Here is a 21,523-nt window from a genome sequence, read left to right as displayed (position 1 = left end):
ATTCTCCTCAACGCCTGGATCCCACGGTTCAACATGATCCAGAATCAAATCCATAAAATACAATATTTAGAAGAAAAAAAAGTATATGGTATTGAAGTGTCAGGTTCACATTACAACTAACCAATTAAACAACCAGTAAAGAAACTTCTGTTTTCTGTTTTTACCACACCCGAGCACCAGACAACGAATAACCAAGGAGTCAGGCGCCGGAGGCGCGTTTCCGTTTTACACCCTGGCGAAGGCATTTTCCGGAAAAGTAGCCAAAAAGCGACTAGTGAAGAGTCTACGTCTACGTTTGTTTACATTATCAGCTGGGCGCGCGATCCAAAGTCCGCACCGAAGTTATCCGCAGCTGAGATTATACTTTCCAGGTTCAATACGAATGTTTGCCTTGATCATTTGCCTTGCCGATTTGCTGATGTCTGTCTTTCTCTCTATCTGTCTATATATCTATCTCTCAATTTCTATCTCTATCTATGTAACTGCAGTATCTATCTATCTAATAATCTTCTCTGTCTCTCTCATTCTTTATCTAACATCTATCTATCTCAAATTCTCTATCTCTCTCTATCTATCCATCCATCTGTCTATCTTTCTCTATTTCTCTCTATCTATTTATCTATTTTTTAGCTAGAGTATCTATCTGTTAATTTGTTAATAATCTTCTCTGTCTCTTTCATTCTTTAATTATCTGTTTATCTCTCTCTATCTATCTATCCATCTGTCTGTCTTTCTCTTATTCTCTCTATCTATTTATCTATTTTTTAACTTATCTATATGGTAATATTCTTTGTCTCTCTCACTCTTTATCTATCTAACATCTATCTATCTCTCATCTATCTATCTCTATCTATCCATCTGTCTGTCTGTCTTTCTCTATTTCTCTCTATCTATATATCTATCTATGTATCTATCTGTTAATTTGTCTATATTCTCTGTCTCTCTCATTCTTTATCTTTCTATCAGTATCTAACATCTATCTATCTGTCTCTCAAATTCTCTATCTCTCTCCTTCTCTAGCATCTGTCTGTCTTTTTTCTCTCTTTCTCTTTGTCCGTCCATATTTCTATCTACAACATCTCTCTCTCTATCTATCCACCTCTCTCTCTCTCTCCCTCTCTATTCTGTCTATCTATCTATCTGTTTATCTTGTTTCTATCTCAGTCTTCTATATCTATCTTTCGGCAGCTTCTAAGTGTATCAATCCATCAAACTTAAATTTGTCTTTCCATTATAAGTATCTGTTTATTTTGATTTTGTATGTCATTCTATTCATTTTAATTCATTTTTAGAAAAAACAATCATAAACAATGAACGCGACTGCAAAAGCATGTTCGGATTTCACTCCTGACTGCCGCTCTCTCTGTACATGAAGTGCCGAGGAACTCTGATCAGTAACTGTGCACATTGCATGCGGTGGTGGACTCGCCTGTGTCGCACGCTGCATGCAACCAGCGACGTGTGTAGACTCTTCACTAGTCGCTTTTTGGCTACTTTTCCGGAAAATGCCTTCGCCAGGGTGTAAAACGGAAACGCGCTGCCCGGAGTCGCTGACCGAAGTTCAAAGTTGGTCACCGACAGCGCCGGCGAAACAAGTACTGTATACAAACAAAGAGTTCCTATGTGAGAATATTTATACATATCTATACTGACTCCGTAGTCGAATGCTTACCATACACAAGGTACAAGGGCTACGAGGACCTCGATCAGTTCATACAAGCTACACCCATTTTGACCCAGTATATGTACTCGGTGGGCTTCTTTTCAGACAGACAGTCAGACACCAATACTCAACGATGGAAGTCAGTCAGGCAGATACAAAAAGTAAGCTATCAAAATGATTTTACTAACATGATTTAATGAACACATTTAATGGTTAATACACTGTATTCACCATAATATACCTAGCGTAACAATAGAATAACTGACAAGATCTTGCCTGCTGGTTGTTGCATGATCTGACAGCATCTGTTCTCATACAACAGTGGAATACTAGTATTAGGATTCACTATGTAATTTTGCCGGATATTTTTGGAAAAATTGAAAACCATACATTTTTGGAAACCTTATGGTATGAGCTAACAGAAAAACAATGTTTTCATTCATACCGACCCCTGGCCGCCATCCATGGATCTTTCAAAACAGCCGTCGTGGATGGGGTTTTCGGCAATATCTAACCTAGAATCATATTGCACCTAAACCGCCATTTCTGAGGTCAAGGAATAGTGGTATAGAGATAATCAACCCTTTCTCTTTAGAAATATATCATTTTTATTCAATTTTCTGTCTATTCTTCGAGTTACCAGACTGAAACGTTAAATTTCAAATTACATTATGTGTTGCAAATGACGTGACCCAAACTTTTCTTTTCATTAATCATTATTAACATCATGTACTTCTATTTACACAATCGAGGTCAAATGGTCAGTTTAGGTCAATGAATGCGAGTGCCGAGGGCGAGCTGAAATTTACTTATATTCTGACCAGAAAGCTTGATATTCTAAGCATTCTTGGTACCAATGATTAAGATAGGTATCTAAAAAAATGCGAGCGCGAAGCGCGAGCTTAAAATTTTGATCTGAAAAAAATTACAGTTTAATGTACGTTTTAATAAAGAACAAGATTATATCCAACAATAGATTATTGCAAATCGAAGCGGGAGGTCTTTTGAGGTTCAGAACTAAAAACGGGACATTCTATTCACCTATTTATATCATGAAAAGTATGGGGTTTTGCTACAGAAATGATGAGAGCGCGAAGCGCGAGCTGAAAATTTTTATGTTCCAATCTGAAAAGCGGATAATTTGAGCACGATTTTAAATAAAGAGTTGTGTAGCTCAATCTCGTTTGCTGACTTCTGTGTAACATTACCATCTTATTGTATTTTTGCACATGCGGAATTATTGGGGGAGGGTAAAACGATATGTTTGCCCCCCATATTTTCATTGGTGGGGCGATCCCCCCTGCCCCCCCCCCAGGATCGACGGCTCTGCATATACAATGATGCTACATCATGAATCATTATACATCACAAATCCAGGCTTATATATCATCATTCCATTTTCATGTACATGATGTATAGGCCTATATACAGAATTTGGTATTTTTGTATATTGTGATGCTAAAATAATGATGAGTAATTTTGTTCTAATTACTTTGATGGAACTGGATACAATGCTTATGACTTGAATTCAGAAAGAGATCCTTCAAGACAGAGCTGGAAATAGTTCTCCAGTTTTACCAGGTATCGTTATCTTTGTTTTAAACTTCTTCCAGAGTGATCAGAGGAATAATATTTAACTTAATGGAAGATGAAAATAAATCAAATTTTGTGGCGTAAACATTTAAACGTTAAAACAAAGGTATTGACAAACTGTATTTATACATTGAAAATTATATTTAGCGGTTTAAGGTCTAACGAATATACGTCTGGTTGCGTAATTATACACTCGCGGTAAAAGCAACGGGTTTTAGCGAAGTTTTGGACTAAAATATCGAATCATCTTCATAAAACACTATAGTAGCTGTCTTACACTAAAGGCCAAAGAGGTGGCACAATGTGGAATGTGTAAAGAAGAAATGTGACTGACCTTTTCTTACTAAAGCATTGGAAAATAAGATCAAAATTAAAGGATTTGCTTTACACTTTAATATGATTCTGGGATTTTTTAAATAACAAATTAAAGATTTCATGACATCTGTGGGCAACTGTCCCGCCCCAGTCCACTCTGTAAGGGCATGCGATAAGCTTTGCTATTCGTTATGACCATTCAACAATAAAATGTATAACCAGGTGCCGCTGATCATTCTTGACCGCGGCGCCGATCTAGATTTGGTTAGCAATAGGCCCTTCTTCATTATTCTACCGGCGCTTATTTATTGGAATCAGGGGACGCTGATCATTCTTGACCGGCGCCGATTTAAATTTAGGTGGCGCCGGTTAAGACAAAGGCAGCGCCGATTTGTCTTGACCGGCGCCGATTTAAACAAGTAGTACTGATTATTTTTACCGACGTCACGTAAGATTCAGGCAGCGGCAATCCATAATCGACTGGCGCCGATTTAGAACCAGGAGGCGCCGATTATTCTTGACTGGCGCCGATTTTAAACATGGTGCTGATTATTCTTGACCATCCCCGATTTAGATATAGGTGGCGCTGATTATCCTTGATCGGCGCCGGTTAAGAACTCAGGCAGCGCCGATTTTTCTTTACCGGCGCCGATTTTATAACCAGATGGCGCCGATTGTTCTTGTCCATAAGCAGCGTCGATTTAGATTTAGGTGGCGCTAATTATCCTTGATCGGCGCCGGTTAAGACTCTGGCAGTGCCGATTTTTCTTGACTGGCGCCGATTTATAACTAAATAGCGCTGATTATTCTTGTCCGGCGCCGATTTAGATTAAGGTGGCGCTGATTATTCTTGATTGGCGCCAGTTATATGCAGGCAGCGCACTGCTACCGGCGAAGTTGTTGGGAAAAGGGTAGTTAAAAGAAAAAATAAGGAAGATGATATGATTACGCTTTGCTGGGGATAGTCTTTCCTTTACTGTTGCTATGTTATATCAGTGTATAATTTTTTTAAGCGGCGCCTTTTCCCTTTCTTTCCTTTATTTTAATTTTTTCAAGCGGCACCTTTTCTTTCTTTTACTTTTCTTTTATTTTTTTATTTTGAGCGGCGCCTTCGGCGCCGCTCAAATATTAAGGGGGGCGCGCGCACCCCCCTGGATCCGCCGATGGTTTTGATGAGAGGTAAAAATGGCAGAAGTAAAAATGACAGAGGTAATGTATATGGCCAGTCTTGAACCCCCATGCAATAAATTGTCCAAAAGCCCCCGCATGCATATACATAGATTAAATAAGAAGTGCATGTCACGGTTCGGTAACATTCGTAATAACGAAGATTCTTTCTTCCTAAGTATATTCCACAGGTTTGTAATTCCGAAGAACCTTCATTACGAAGGTGAGATAATCCGAAAACAAAATAAGGTTCGTTATTCCGAAGGTTCGTTAGTCTGAAAAACGCATTAAGATTTATAATTTCGAAGGTTCGTTAGTCTGAAAACGAAATAAGGTACGTTAGTCCGAAAACGAAATGTTTGTTTTTCCGAAAATAAAATTAATATATTTTTGTGACCAAAATGGTGTTGTAAATAAAAAATAACAGGATTTGTGCAGAGATAGCTTCAACGAAGGATTATACATGTGTGTGTGCAGTATGTAGTGGTCAAAGCATGTATTGCATCAAACCTTATTGGCGCTTGGATCAAACATCTTTATTTTGATTTTCTCTGAGTAATTTGCAGCCTGATCGAGCGAATGGATTAAGAATATTGGGGACTGTGCGTTGGTCACAATGTGAATAACCTCAAGATATTTTTTTTTGCGGAGGGGGTGTCATTTTTAATAGCTTCGACCGGTTATGATGAAAAAAAATCCCCGGAAGTAAAACAATGGGGGAAATGGGAAATGCTTTTTTTTATCAAAATGAAATGCGCCCTTTTTTCGAAATGTAATACTTATTTTTAAGTAAAAATAATTTCAGGTTAGAAAATCACAAAAAAAAATTTGCTCGCCCTTCGCGCTCGCATAAGTCATTATTTAGCATGGTTATAAAAATGCTTATTATGTCCAGGTTTCTGGTTGGAGTATCATGAATTCTCATCTCGCGCTTCGTGCTCGCGTTAATTCGTTGGTTATATATACACATCTTTTTCATGATTATGAGAACTGCTCGGAATGTTTAATTTTCATTTCTTATTGAAATGTCCGAAAGTTTGAGGTGATGATTAGCGCTCGCAACACCTCGAGCGGGATGCCCTTTTAACGAATGAATCAGAAATCACTTTAAAAAGGAAAGGCTTGCTCAACTTATTTACTACAAAACACACAACAACAAACAAACAAACCACAATATGGCTTAATTATACCCATAATAATTTGACTAAAATTCTTGTTTTAGAGCTTTAGATTAAAAAAATCTAAACAGCGCGTAAAAAAGGCCTAGATATATAATAATAATAATAAATCACTTTAAAAAAAGACTTGCTTAACTTAATTACTACAAAACACACAACAGCATTATGCACATAGATAATAATCCCATTGCATGGTGAAAAAAATCACCAAAAGGTCTCATTTTGACATAATAAGTACCCCTTTCTGGCTTTGCTCCTTAAGAAAACTACGTTGGGCTGCGCCCTTGCCTGCCCTATTTTCATTACGATTGAAAATGAAAAAAGGTGTTTCTACCCCCCCCCCCCACCTCCACCACGCTTGCCCTTCCAGTTTTTCCGGCTTTGCCACAGATTATTTCATTTTCGGATTAACGAACCTAATTCCGTTTTCGGACTAACGATCCTTAGGAATAAAGAACCTATTTTGTTTTTGGATTAACGAACCTTTGGAAAAGCGAACCTTATTTCGTTTTCGTATACTAACGAACCTTCGGAATAAAGAACCTATTTTGTTTTCGGAGTAACGAACCTTTGGAAAAGCGAACCTTATTTCGTTTTCGGATTAACGAACATCGAGGTATAGGCATTTTGCGTGTTTCGAAATTACGAACCTTCGGAATAAAGAACCTCCTGAATTACGAACCTTCGAAATTACGAAGTGTAACCGTTACGGTTAGGTATTTCATCATATATATCGTTATGTCTTCATCGGTCTAACAATGCTATTTACGATTTCGATGGAGGTGTGCCGTTGGGGCTCTTTAAAGGACAAGTCCACCCCAACGAAAACTTGATTTGAATAAAAAGAAAAAAATTCAACAAGCATAACACTGAAAATTTTATCAAAATCTGATGTAAAATAAGAAAGTTATGGCATTTTAAAGTTTCGCTTATTTTCAGCAAAATAGTTATATGAACGAGCCAGTTACATCCAAATGAGAGAGTTGATGACAACACTCACTATTTCTTTTGTATTTTATTATATGAAATATGAAATATTGTTATTTTCTCGTCATTGTCATGTGAAATGAAGTTTCATTCCTCCCTGAACACGTGGAATTCCATTATTTTAACATTTTGTGCTTCAGGCAAAGGATGTCCTTATCGTCAAATTCGTAAAAATTGAAATTTTTTATAATTCAAACAATAAAAAACAAAAGAAATAGTGAGTGAGTGACATCATCGACTCTCTCATTAGGATGTAACTGGCTCGTTCATATAACTATTTTGTTGAAAATAAGCGAAACTTTGAAATGTCATAACTTTCTTATTTTACATCCAATTTTTGATGAAATTTTCAGCATTGTGCTTGTCTGATTTTTGTCTATTGATTCAAATCAACATTTTTCTGAGGTGGAAAAAAAATCAAAGGACAGATATTGTTTTCATTCAATTTATCAGAAGCAAAATGAAACTGCACTGTTCTCAGTCATCCTTTTATAACATTCGTTTTGACTGGCTGGTTCTTTTGATCTAAAACTTTGCCAGGCTTACTAATAAAAATGGAGGAAGAATAGACCGAGAGAAGTAGAAAGACAGAGGGGGCCTTGGGGCGGGAAAAAACATAGAAAATATAGAGGGGAAAGCTTATACGTTAAAATTGTCACGAACGATTGTGGTTACATATTTTGTCCTTATTTGTATGTCGTGTGTACTATTCTCTTTTAGTATTTGAAGGACAATAAGCGTGCATTCCCAGGTTCGGCACATAATTTTTCAATAATGAAAATCTGTAATAATATTCTTGGTTTGCATAGTAAACCAATTTGGGGTCGATCGAGGATCTAGTTCAGAACCTTTGAGTAAAAGAAGACCCTGGACCTTTACCACTGCATCCAATATGATATTGAATAAAAACGCCTTGATGATCTTAACCCTTGGAAGCGGGAGTGCTGTTTGGTATTTTGTACACCTTAAGCAGCACCCCCTGGAAATTAGGTTGGTATGCTAAAATGTAGAGATTTGACACAAATTTCCGTTATTTTGGGACAGAAGGAAAAGCGTTATTAATTTTTTGGTGTAAACTTTTTCTGACCTAAATGAACTTCATTTAGTTGGAACAAATCCTTTTTGGTCATTTTCCCCCTTCTGAACAAAATTCCCTTTCATTTTGGAGTGAAAACTCTTTTCTTGGCTTTTTAACAAACCAGCACCCCAATTCTCTTTCATGTTTGCCTCTGCCATATTTACCTTTGCCATGTTTAACTCTGCCATTTTTACATTGTTAGAAAATTTCTACTTAAAAAAAAAATTCCTGCAGCAGTGTTTCGAGAACTTTTGCACTTACTGCACGTTTTAATCTTACATGCATTTGTGTAACATTAGAGAAAACTTGTATTTGGTGTGTGTAACCTTACAAATTTATTGTAATAAAACTGTTCCCCCTTTTTAAAAACAGACCTGTTTCGTATAAAAAAAAAACCTTAAAAAATCTCTCCTGTTATCACAATTTACAGAATGAGTTGGTCATTTCTTTTTATAAAAATCTCATTTTTTTCAAGCAGTGTACCTCTGCCATTTTTCCTCTGCCATAATTACATCTTCCATTTTTACCTCTGCCATTTTTACCTCTACCATTTTCCCTTCGCCATTATTACCTCTGTCATTTTTGCCTCTGCCATTTTTACCTTTGCCTTTTTTACCTCTTCCATTTTTACCTGTGACGAAATGGTTACACCCTCAACGTCTACTACTACTACTACTACTACTACTACTACTACTACTACTACTACTACTACTACTACTACTACTACTACTACTACTTCTACTACTACTATTACTACTACTACTACTACTACCTGACTACTACTTCTTCTACTACTACTACTACTACTACTACTACTACTACCTGACGACTACTTCTTCTTCTACTACTACTACTACTACTACTACTACTACTACTACTACTACTACTGCTGCTGCTGCTGCTGCTGCTGCTCCTGGTGCTGCTGCTACTATAACTACTACTACTACTACTTCTACTACTACTACTACTACTACCTGACTACTACTTCTTCTTCTACTACTACAACTACTACTAGTACTACTACTACTAGTACTAGTACTACTACTACTACTACTACTACTACTACTACTACTTCTACTACTACTACTTCTACTACTACCTGACGACTACTTCTTATTCTTCTTCTTCTACTACTACTACTACTACTACTACTCCTCCTCCTCCTCCTCCTCCTACTACTACTACCTGACTACTTCTACTACTACCTGACTACTACTTCTTCTACTACTACTACTACTACTACTACTACTACTACTACTACTACTACTACTACTACCTGACTACTACTACTACCTGACTACTACTACTACTACTACTACTACTACTACTGCTGCTGCTGCTGCTCCTGGTGCTGCTTCTACTATAACTACTACTATACTAGTTCATGTATTATTACTACTGCTACTTCTTCTACTACTACTACTACTACTACTACTACTACTAGTACTACTACTTATACTATTACTGTTGCTGGTGGTGCTGCTGCTGCTGTAACTACTACTACTAGTTCATTTATTATAACTACTACTTCTTCTACTATTCTACTACTACTGTAATTGTAAAGTGCATGATGCATTTATTAACATTTTGGTCGTTTTGCACCCCTCCTCCTACATATTTTGTCTATCGTCGTCCTTATTACTAAGAAAAACTGTGATTAGAGTGTTGCACCCAAGATTCACTGCAATTATATTTGAAGTGCTTGAAATCACCAAATATCTGTCTTCGTCATTGGGGAAACAATAACCCCCTTTTTATTTATTTACTTATCTATTTCTTTCTTTCTTTATTTCTTTCTTTCTTTCTTTATTTATCTATTCATTTCATTTTATTTTATTTCATTCTATTCTATTCTTTTTTTTTTTTTTTTGGGGGGGGGGTTGCTTGCAAACCCAACTTCCAGCCTTCCAGGGGAGCTGTCTATGGTAAATACTGGGTAAATAGCGTATACGCAGCACCCCCAGCACCCCGGATGCTCGGGGCCATGGAAGAATCCTAACTATATCCTTGCTTACATGCTTTCTCTATAACATCCATTCCAGAACTGTTTTCATGTCCAATGGTAAGATGTCCGACCTTTGCTCAGCTGTCAGATATCGCCCGGGATATTGGGCTACATTTAGAAGACGATGAACTTAAGGTAGGAATTGTCATTGTAATTTCAAATTTATGTTTTGTTTTATATGTATTATTTATTATAGCTGAATACATTATCATTTATTATAGCTGAAATCTTAAATGGTCATACAGGGAAAGTTAATTTATCACTTGTTCAGGTAAGTGAACACTTGAGATCTTCTCTATCAACATTCTTGCTTGTGTCTTTCAGAGTTTTATGTGAATCCGTATATTTCTGTTTTACCAAATTATGTTCTTCACGTTCTTTATCATTTTGCCGGGTTTTATCTCTATGAAACTTTATGTTTGGGTCAAATTTACAGGGTTTTCATGCAGCCATAAAAGGAAACATTGAAGGAATAAATGCGACAGAAGATATCGTGGAGCCAAGGTTACCAACAAGGTATCCTAGACTTCCAGGCCACAGGCCAGAACAAAAGGACAATCCCTACAATGCATGGTAAATAATAAATAGTGAATAATGAAAAGATCAGATTTAAACACTTTGAAACAGTCACTCCCTAATATTATGCACCAATTATGATAACTAAATAACCAGTACTCTCTACCGCAATACCTTTTATGATAATTCCCCTTATTGATCGTCATCATTCTATTTAGTATCGTCTCTAAGGTCAGGTTTTGACGGCCATGCAACTTTATTGTATTATGTTAAGAAAAATCGTTTTGACTTCTTAATAACTAAAAGACATTCAGTCAATTTCTTGACGTCATTAATCCGAGAGCTTGTAGACTGTTCGAGGACATGATCGGTTTAACGATTATTATTTACACTGTTAGAAAAAATAAAAGAAGTTCCTGCAGCAGAGTCTCGAGAACACCTGTAATCTTACCGAATTGCGTAATCTTACAGGAAATTGGTATTTGATGTATGGAATCTTACAGATTTCCTTGAATAAAACACCCTTTTCCCCTTTTTAAACAGACCTGTTCTGTTAAATTGCAGAAAAATTCTTGTTTTATGAATTTACAGAATGATTATTACGCAATTCGGTAAGATCACAGGTGTTCTCGAGACTCTGCTGCAGGAACTTCTTTTATTTTTTCTAACAGTGTAGACAATGACCGTTACTGCTTACTTGCAATTAACTATTCCCCCACTGTACCTCCCACATCGATTATCATTTTAGGTACTGGAAATGTGAAATCCAAGGAGCCAGCAGTGGTAAATTAGCGGGGAAACGAGTTGCTATCAAGGATTGCGTAGCGGTAGCAGGGATCCCTATGATGAACGGATCACATGCTCTTGAAGGATTCACACCTGATTTTGATGCAACGGTTGTTACAAGAATACTTGATGAAGGTAAATTAATGTAGCGTTAATGGTATCTGCATAGATTCGAGTGTGTGTGTGTGTAACATAGCATACACACATATACAAAAAGGTCAAGTTCGTATCCTATTGAACACGCCTTTTGGGGGTGAAAAAGTACAAAAATAAACACATTAACCAATAATTGATGGCAAACTGAAAATACTTCTTTGCACAAGGAGACAGTAGGCCATGGACATAGGCCTACATAATATAGACGAAAAGGTAGCAGGCATAGTTGGTATATAGGCCTGCTGTGGCTTCTGCAGGTATACAGGGTAAAATGCTTCGTGGGGGTAATTATGTGTCCAACCACCATAGGGCATTTCTTTGGGGCATTTTTTTATTTATCCAGTGTGATGAAAATTTTGCCCGTTCTAAAGTAATTGCTGCTTATTTTCTAAATCAACAATGAAATTCTTTGTTTATAGGTGCCACAATCGTGGGTAAATCTGTGTGTGAGAATCTGTGTTTCTCAGGAACTAGTTCTACTGCTGCCAAAGGACCAGTGAAGAATCCTCATGATCCTACCCGCTCGACTGGAGGATCGAGCTCAGGAAGCGCTGTTCTAGTAAGTATTGGCTAAGTGTGTGTGTAAGTGTGGGGAATGGGATGTATGTGAGGGGATGTGTTGGTGTGGGGACGGGTAACAAAGCTCAAGATTTATACACCAAAGTTTCCTTAAATAATTGTTCAAAAATAATATTTTATCAAAAACTCATACCTTCGAAACGTTTTCCTCGTTATACTACAAGTGGTAAGTATCGTATTGATTTTATTGGTTATTATGTTTTGTGTATCCCCATTCATTTTTTCATAATTTATTCAGACGAGAAATATAACCCATATTCGGCTATCAACAACGCGCCGCAGTATATAAGATGGTATACCTCTGTGAGTCAGGAATGATGAAAATCTTTATGATGGATTTCATTTCAACTAGTATCATTCAGAATTATGCAACTCCCAAGAATCGTCTATAATCTGATTGGTCCAAATCGAATCACATGATATTCAGCGAATTGCACTATTGCATCTAAAACGCACTATCCTGCACTCTGACGTCATCCCAAAAGTACTATCCTGCACTCTGACGTCATCCCAAAAGTACTATCCTGCACTCTGACGTCATGCAGAGTGCAGGATAGTGCGATGTCTGGAATTATCTAGAATTTAGATAAAATATAGCATTTGGGGCAACTCAGTAACATGGGGGGGGGGTTGTATAAAACAAACAATGCACGCATTCTTGTGCATAGAGGACCTAAATAATGAACTCTCTGCTCGACTCGCCAAATGGATATACCGCACTCGGTACTGCGGACCTCGGTGCGGTATATCCATTGGCTCTTCTCGCACATCGTTCATTATTTGACCCTACATGCACGCGCTTACGTGCATTATTTGTATAATATCTTTCTTATCTGCTAGTTCCCTCTATGCCGTTGAAATTCAAAATAAAAATATAGATAGATCGCAGCCGCCAACTCAATGTTTATGAAAACTGTAGTCTTCCCGTGCATCCTTCCTCCGCGCCACGTCATTGCCCTGGGTCATTGCTAAGTTCATGCTGGGTTGGTATTTTTCACACATGCGTGCCGACAAAGTCCGTGTGGCATCGAAACCATTCCCTCTATGTCGGACTAGTTTTACGATTCGTCCGAGTAGATTGCGATTCGCTGTCTATTTTGGACGTAACGTCAACTCAATATATGCTGGGATACGTTTCCACGCAACAAACATGGCAGAGTTTTATTTCCTGTTTTCGTTGCGTCTTTGATACGCCGATCATGATGTTCATAGGGTTAATAGCATGGGTGGAAATCCCGGGGGGGGGGGCACAATATCAAATGCCCACCCCCTACTATTTGTGGTCTTTTATGATGGTAAGAGATACATCATTCGAAATCGAAATAAAACATGTATTTTAGGACGAGTTGACCTTACTTTTGGGATGATAACCCTGAATCCCGGATGATAACCTTTTTTTTGCTTGTTAAATAAATTTTCGTCGAAATGACCTTAAATTTGGGGTGATAACCATTGTTTTTCTTGATTGTCAAATTTTCCAGCCCCTTGTCCCCCTACCTTTTGGGAGAGATTTCCGCCCCTGGTTAATAGTCAAAACAAGTTCCTATCACTGCGTCATTACGAAACGCACGGCTACTGCCCTCTCACAGTCCCACTACTGAATTTTGGACTATGTTCAAATATCCAGAAATCATGTTTTAATCAGGGAAAGTTGTCCGACGACAAAATGTTGATAAAACGCTCCCCTGCCTCCCTAGTTCTCAGTACTGTAGCAGTACCCACTTCGTCATGGCATTTATTTATTTATTATTTTTTGTTTGACGCAGAAAGATCTTGACTTGATAGCGTTAGTTTAATGGGGGTACTGTAGGTTTACTTTTTGATCAATTAACAACAAAACTTGATGTGCCTCTCTGGACTGCGAAATGCCCATTAACAATATCTTTTAAAGCCACTAGTCTTTATTTGTAATGTTCCGTATAAATTTTATTCGGCACATGTAAATCATGTATGTTTTGTTTTATTCTGGATTACAATAATCCGATGTTATCAATCCACCTATATTCAGAGTTATAAAATTGAATTCATGCATGATTTTGACCCACTACATAACCATCGCTGATATTGTTTGGTTGACCTTTTGTCTGCGTACCCATAACAGGTTCAGACCGGCGAGGTGGACATTGCAATCGGTGGTGATCAAGGAGGGTCAGTCCGTCTTCCATCTGCTTGGACAGGTATCGTTGGACTGAAGCCCACCTATGGTCTGGTGCCTTACACAGGGGCGATGGGAATCGAAATGTCATTGGATCATCTTGGCCCTATGGCTAGGACTGTCCATGACTGTGCATTGTTCCTTGAGGTAGGTGAAAGTGTAGTGACTGTTGGTACATCAAAAGGCCTTTTCACACTAGAAATTTGAATCTTCATTGTAATGATGATTGCAACTCGTCTTGACAATCATCATACCAAGGTAACTCCTTGATCATACCGTTCACTCGAAAACTGTGATTTGAATACAAATTTCAGAGCGAAGGCGATACTGCGTCCTTGCATGGTGACTAAGCTTGTCAATCAGAGCTCTTCATCGCAAATATAAACTTCATTGAGTGCTTGACAATGAATTGTACATGTATTATCTACGGAAGTGCTTGAAAGGTCACGTAAGCTCCGCCCCTAAAAGATATCAGCAGGAGGTCAACCCTTTCAGACGAAAAATTCATACCGTAATTTATTGAGTGAAACTTAACTGTAATTCACCTCCGGAGTAGAATTTGAATTCGTGATTCTAGTTTGGTTTCACACGTTATAAAAATTCGTCATTAGAATTATTTTTCACTGGAATCATTCAAATTATACGATTTTGGGACCGTGTGAAAGGGAGTCAAACCAGTTTTGAAAGAATCTATACCTTACACGACTTTCGTCAAACTATATATTAGCACCCGAAATCCGTCTGCTTTCATAAATATAATATTCCATTACCAAAGCTATAATTCCCTTTAAACGGGTCTTTTAAAACGCTATTAAGTATTACTCTGAATTCATATGTCTTAAAGAGGGAATGAATGAATTATTATTCTTAATGTTAAACCGTTCCTTGTACCATGATTTATATACCACAGGAAGAAGGGGGAAGAAGACAACATGATAATAGAGGGTTTGGAGCAAATGACGAGATTTCATGAATTCTGGCAAGCCACGTCATGAAACTATTGCTTTTTGTTAGTCTTAAATCTGTTTCTTTCAATCTTCTAGGTTTATTGTCTGAACTTCTGAAGTATAAATCATCTCTAATTCGGCCAAGAAACTCTGAGTCAGAGTAAAAGCGTTGTTCAGACATGACGTGAAAATAGGTAATGAGGCTCAACAATATATTTTAGGCGCCAAAATGTTCATTTGAGCTACAAAGACTTACAACTACGAGACTTGTTATAAGGATGTTCCTATTTTTGTATTTATATACACAATAAAAACCTGCTTTACCCTGATTTTCTTCAAAGAAATTGGCCTAATAACCTTCGAATATCATCTAATTTATTTATGTTTTGTTATAGGCAATCGCAGGTTATGATGGCGGTATGGACTCGAGACAACATCCTCATATGACTGTGCCTCAATATACGAAAGAAGTTAGTGTGGCCTTGAAATATTCTGCAGATTTTCTTTGTGGTCATTTCGGGAGGGGGTATGGGGAGGGGCTGATTTGTCATCGGTGTATATTTCTGCAATGTAATATGACGAAAACAATGTATAAATAAAATGCCTTCATAATTCATTTTCATTATAATGACGTGAATGAGAAATTACATAAATATATCAATTTTCTGAGAGTGGTTCCACCAAGCCTAAGTCAAATTTTATAAAGAAATTACTTACCAAAAAGTTGAATGCATTTTATTTTTGCATTTCAGAAGAGGATCATTCATAAAAAATAAAAAAAGGTAATTATTTTGCATATTTTTATACTAAAAATGTTAATGAAATCAAGCATTTGAAGATTGAGTGTTGATGCAATGAGAGATTTTTATTTCCCTGTTGCTCCAATTTTTCTTCTTCATTTTCTTCTCTTATCCTATCTTTTTTCCTTTTCTTCCTTTTCTTTATCGTTGAGCCTTCTTTTTCTGCTCCCTTTTTCTTATCATTTCTTTGGAAATTTCATCTTTTAGTTTTTTCCTTTTACAAATCTCTCAGGCAACACTTATTTTTCACTATCATTTTCTGTATAAATATTATTGTCTTTCAAAATGTGATGGTAAAGTTGGAGAACGCAAGCATCAAGGGACTAAAAGTTGGAATTTTAGAAGAAGGTTTTACAATGCCTGGTGCTGATGTTTCCGTCAACAAACTACTGAAGGACATAACCAACAAACTCACATCGGGTGGTGCTGTTGTTCAGGACATCTCGGTGCCTATTCATTCTATCTGTAATTATACACTCATTAATAAATAAACAAACAAAAAGGTTTTCAGTAAAATGGAGATTCGTATCACAATTTGCGCATGAGCAGGTGAAGGTCATTACTAGTTTTAAACCATAATAGCGCTTATAAAAATCACTGAAATAAGCATGATTTCCTTGTTATTTCAAATTATGCTTGTTATCCCATTCAAAGAATAACAACATAGTGTTCAGTCAAGAAAAAAAATCTTCTCAGGATTATATGTGACCTTTTTAAACTTGATAGTATCAGATTCTCTGACAGCATACAAGGAACAAAATGTGGATTATACAAAACAAACGATAAGTATTTAACGTCGTGCGATTATGTTATTCATGTTATACCATAATGAAAATATCAGACGGACTTACTGTCATAATTTGACAATCGTTATATAGGTTGATTTGTCGTTTAAAACCTTCTTGTTGAATCATGAATATGATTATTATTATCTGTATGTTTCAGTGTATTTATTGTCACAAATCAACTGATATAGGCTCCCATGTAACCATGCCGCGGAGGAAAGTCTGAGAAACGTAAGAACACGCATATCCAAACAGACATGCTCGTGTTTTTTAAATAGTTTTTTTAAGTTTTTTTTTTTAATTCGAAAAATTACTACAAATCGGAGAGAATACAAGTTTAATTATTTAATGGTCTCTATATCATTTTGATCTTCATATTTGTATATATAGCGCATAACATTTGGGGAGCAACAATAGAGGGCTCTCATGAGAACATGTACCGTCTCGGAGGTAAGAACATTCACGTTAATTTATCGCATAAATATGGTTGATATTATGAATCTTATTATTTCAAGACATATGCAGATCAAGTGACTGTTGGCGCTGTGTGTGTTTTATCTGCCCTCCTCCATGTTTCTCTTTAAAATCGGTGTTATATAGTGACAGTTAGTCAATTGTCAGATTGTTTTCAGCCCCTCTGTGGAATGTGATCACATTCCATCAGTTGCTTTGATTGTAGTAATAATAGTGAAGAAATATCGGAAAGTATATACGGGAAGGTGAAAAGGCGATAAGAAAATCATTACATTTTGTTTAAACTTTGATTGTCATAGGTTGCGGCCATGGTCACGTGGGCTTTTATCCTACCAGCTTCGCGATAGCTTCTGGGAAGATGATGTCATCCAGGATTGATGATCTTTCAGACACAATGAAGGTATTGTACAATCAGTATGAAATGAGTAGATATCATTTGAAGCAGATAATCATTCGTAAGGAGATTAGATAAAGGTGAACCAGAATGTACCAGAATTGTATCAAATTCGACTTGAATATACATGTATTTATATGTCATGAAAGTGAAGTAGGAGGAAGGCCTCCCAGGATGAATACTATATTTATTTGGGGCGACGATTTCTTTGAACATGTTAGACTGTCTCTGTGACGCCGTGGTGTTATATAATTATGTTCTGGCGCCCATCTTTGTATCAGAACAGTATAGTGCTTAAAGGGGATGATAAATGATTATCTTATATTGCACCACGCTATCGAGTGACTCGAGTTGTCGCAATTTAGCTGTACGATTCGTGTTTAAGAATATTCATGATGTGGTTCGCCTTTGACGAAATAAACCCTATTATGAGGCGTCAAGAAAATGTATGAAAACCCATTTCATGCCCCGTAGTGTCCATTCCTGCACTATAGGCCTACTCGGGGGCCTACTGCACTATGCAGTAGGCGGCATTATAAAGTACAAGGTGGAGCGTAACAAATCATGATAGCATGCAGTGGTCATTGTAAAACAAATCTTGTTAAAATTAATATATTTGTAATGACCCATGACATGCACGTGTATTTTCATAATCATTCCTGACAGATGGTTATGCTTCAAGGAGAATACTTACAGAAACAATACAAGAGCCAGGTGTATTGCCGAGCAAGGAATCTGGTTTTCACTCTCCGTCAGGCATATGACAAAGCTTTGGAATCAGTAGACGTCATTGCAATGCCTACCATACCTTTTACTGCTTCAAAGCTCGTCTACAAAGATGATTCACAATCCGGTATGTACATGTAGTTACATGATATCAACTACAATACCATTACCACCCCTGCCCCCACATCCCCCCTCTCTCTCAGTCTCGTCGTTTGTCTTTGTTTATATTTTCTTCATTATTCTACACCCTTAATGCTTCTTATCAACTGCAATACCACCCCTCCCTCTGTCCCCCTCCCTCTCTGTCTCGTCTCGGCCAGTCGCAATAAGTGTGGTCAGACCGTATGGCGTAGACAGGACTGATCTTCATACCTGCATGCGAAGCTCGATAAGTTTTACTAACTATTCTTTTTATGTTTGTTCTTTATATTTAAATCTGAAAAAAATGCGTTGGAACTGTACCCCAACAGGAGCTGCCGTATGTATCAATCACCAAATAGTTTATCTTTCGATTATTGGACGTTGCTAACTCAATGAAAATGTCATACTTCATGAACGAGAGCTTCTCATTTACTTTTAAGAATGTTGTTTAAAATTGTCGAGGGGGTGGGGAGGAGGTTACATTAACCCCACCCTGAGAGTCTATAAGGTTAAAGAAAGTATAACCCATGTGACAATTGCATGACAAGCATCTCAAATCGTATTAAAATGTATATGCCCTTTTGCAAGTTATTGATTCATATTTGCCAAAATTTTCAAAGCTAGAGTTACAGTTATCATACCGGTTTGAGGAGGAAAGTCACACTTCTGTGTATCTGTGTTTTTTTTTCTACCGGACTGATCACTGTTTTTTTTCTGAATTTGTTTTGAATTCCCATCTTCAGAATACTTCAAGAAATGTTTTGAAATGGCAGTTAACACCATGGCTTTTAACTTGACCGGTCATCCCGCTATCAGCGTCAATTCCGGCTACCTCGATGGCTTACCGGTCGGACTCATGTTGATAGCAAAACACTTCGATGAAATCACAATCTTTAAAGTTGCTCAGGCTGTTGAGAAGATCAGAGACGAGACAAAATAGAAATATAATACAAACAAATATGTTTCTGTCAACCTTGATTAGGTATGAAGGCTATATTCGGTTAGTGAAAAGGTTAATGAACGTATTAGCAGTATTGGGCTTGAGTTTACGAGTCATTTTCTTCAAAGTCATAATTTGAGTTTACGTTCGTCTTGTCTACTGTACGCCTATAAGTTTGGTAATCTTTTTCATATTTTCAATATGTTTTTAAAATATGACTTACGGGCTATACGAATATTTTTTTGGTTTATTACAGTATTTTTAGTATTTGTTTTGATGTTCATGTGTCGCTGTTTTAAGTGATATTTTTATAATCTATTTTAGGTATAAATAGATTTTATCACCCTTGCACAATCCATGATTGTTTTATCCTATTTCATTTTTTACCTTATATGCTTATTATAGGGACATTTTAACCATGATATGAAAGGAGTTTGTTTATGATTAGTCGCGATAGATATCATGTCATCCTTTTCTCAATCATCCAATATGCATTTCGTATTATGTAACGTTTCACTTTGTCGAATTATGTCTGTTTATTGGGATATTTATGTAAATTTTGATAATTTTGCCATATTGTTTATACAAAATTTCCATTGAACACATTTGAAAAACATAATACCAGTTATGATGCTGTAAGGTGTAATTTTTGTGATAGATTTTGACATATTATCACACATCTCACATTTTGCCTTTTTTCTTGGTCGTGATCATTGTTTTTTTTTTTGGGGGGGAGGGGGGATGATGCCCCCACGATGGTGTCTCTATGTATACAATTTCCAAACAAATTGCCTGTCTGTATATCATCCCGATATTTTTTTTAGTGATTCTTTTACTGAAGTGTCGTTAATTTCTATGAAAATTGTTTCTTATAAACTAGCTATTTCAATGCCTTATTTTGTTATGTTAATCGATATGAACGTCAATAGTGACAATACCCCCTCCCCCTTGTCAGGATTTTCGACGTGCATCGGTGATTTTGTAAGCTTTTAATGTTTATGTGAATTATTAATTGATGATGCCTGAAATTTATGTACTGAAATCAATAAATTGAGTCTTTATTGTGATTGATTTGTTTAATGTAATCAGTCAATTGTGTACTCAATGCCTTATATCCAAGTAAATAGAGTAAAACTCACCGAAAAAAATAACGAAGATTTTATCAACATCTTAAATATCGAACTTATTGAATGTTTGTTTAGCAATATTTTGTGACATTTCATGCTTTGACGTGGCTTCGGAAATTAATATTTAATTAGTGGGCTGGTGATGTCATGTCCATACTTTCTCTTTGATAATGTTAGTACATGAAGTCATAATTATTTCATATTATGATACATGTGTGTATTATATTCCCTTGTAGCCTGGAGTACCCCTCTTACATATGACTCGTCTACAATGAGAAAGAAAAATTTGTTATGAAAACAAATGAAAGTGCGTGCATGGATGATTTGGTGTCGATAAAAACAGTATATGCAATGGGTGTGTGTCATATAGAGGTGCATGGATAAAATAAGCTTATTTTTATCCACCTCTATGGGTGCAGTGGCGTACCTAGGATTTTTCACAGGGCGGGCAAATTCGAAATTCGTCCGCCCCCCTAAGAAAAGGTCTTCAATGAAAAAGGTCTTCAATCGTACCATAAAAAATTAGACAGGCAAAAAAAAAGGTCATCAAGCTAGTCGGGGGGGGGGGGGGGGCAAATAGGTATTAAAGCTCGTCAGGGGGGGCAGGGATACATCCTTTGCATAGGTTGTGACTCGTCAGGGGGGGGCAGACTGCCCCCCGTAGGTACGCTAGTGATGGTGTGTGCTCACTTTTTATCGTAAGGGTGTCCCTGATCTGATTTTATGGACCCCGGGATGATGAAAAATGGATTATCTTAAACAAAATTATTACATTAAGGCAAAATAAAAGTTTTATTTTGAAGGAAAGCGGGAATATGTAGAAATCAATTTCCCAATTAAGAGATTGAATGTTATATGAAATGAATCGAGATAAAGTTAAAAAATACAAAATGGGGATTTGATAAGGCCATAGCGAAATCCAAGTAGGCCTGTGTTAAAAAAATGGGTAACCTTGGGAATGATAGAGAAAATGGGCCGAATAATGTAAAAAAGAAGAAAAAGAAGTTGTTT

The 21,523-nt window shown here is 36.8% G+C and overlaps 1 protein-coding gene across 1 annotated transcript; it reads left to right on the top strand.

Moving 5' to 3' along the window:
- The first annotated feature begins 1,624 nt into the window (after positions 1–1,624).
- Positions 1,625–20,452, top strand: LOC121410702 (amidase-like). Its single transcript, XM_041602951.1, has 12 exons — positions 1,625–1,824; positions 10,024–10,121; positions 10,423–10,559; positions 11,251–11,423; positions 11,864–12,003; positions 14,125–14,325; positions 15,521–15,595; positions 16,225–16,390; positions 17,101–17,160; positions 17,484–17,584; positions 18,245–18,431; positions 19,189–20,452. The coding sequence occupies exons 1-12, from the start codon at positions 1,665–1,667 to the stop codon at positions 19,383–19,385; spliced, it is 1,695 nt and encodes a 564-aa protein (XP_041458885.1). The 5' UTR covers positions 1,625–1,664; the 3' UTR covers positions 19,386–20,452.
- Positions 20,453–21,523: the final 1,071 nt, after the last annotated feature.

Source organism: Lytechinus variegatus, chromosome 3 (genome assembly GCF_018143015.1).
Source record: "Lytechinus variegatus isolate NC3 chromosome 3, Lvar_3.0, whole genome shotgun sequence".
NCBI lineage: Eukaryota > Metazoa > Echinodermata > Echinoidea > Temnopleuroida > Toxopneustidae > Lytechinus > Lytechinus variegatus.
The sequence above is the reverse complement of the archived record's forward strand: the minus strand, read 5'-3'. Positions and strand labels throughout refer to the sequence as shown.

Bases quoted from the DNA above. Each gene is read 5' to 3' on its own strand.
- LOC121410702 (XM_041602951.1), top strand. From the start codon at position 1,665: ATGCTTACCATACACAAGGTACAAGGGCTACGAGGACCTCGATCAGTT. The intron at 10,560-11,250 runs GTAAATAATAAA...TTATCATTTTAG, and splicing joins GACAATCCCTACAATGCATG to GTACTGGAAATGTGAAATCC. The intron at 15,596-16,224 runs GTTAGTGTGGCC...GTGATGGTAAAG, and splicing joins TGCCTCAATATACGAAAGAA to TTGGAGAACGCAAGCATCAA.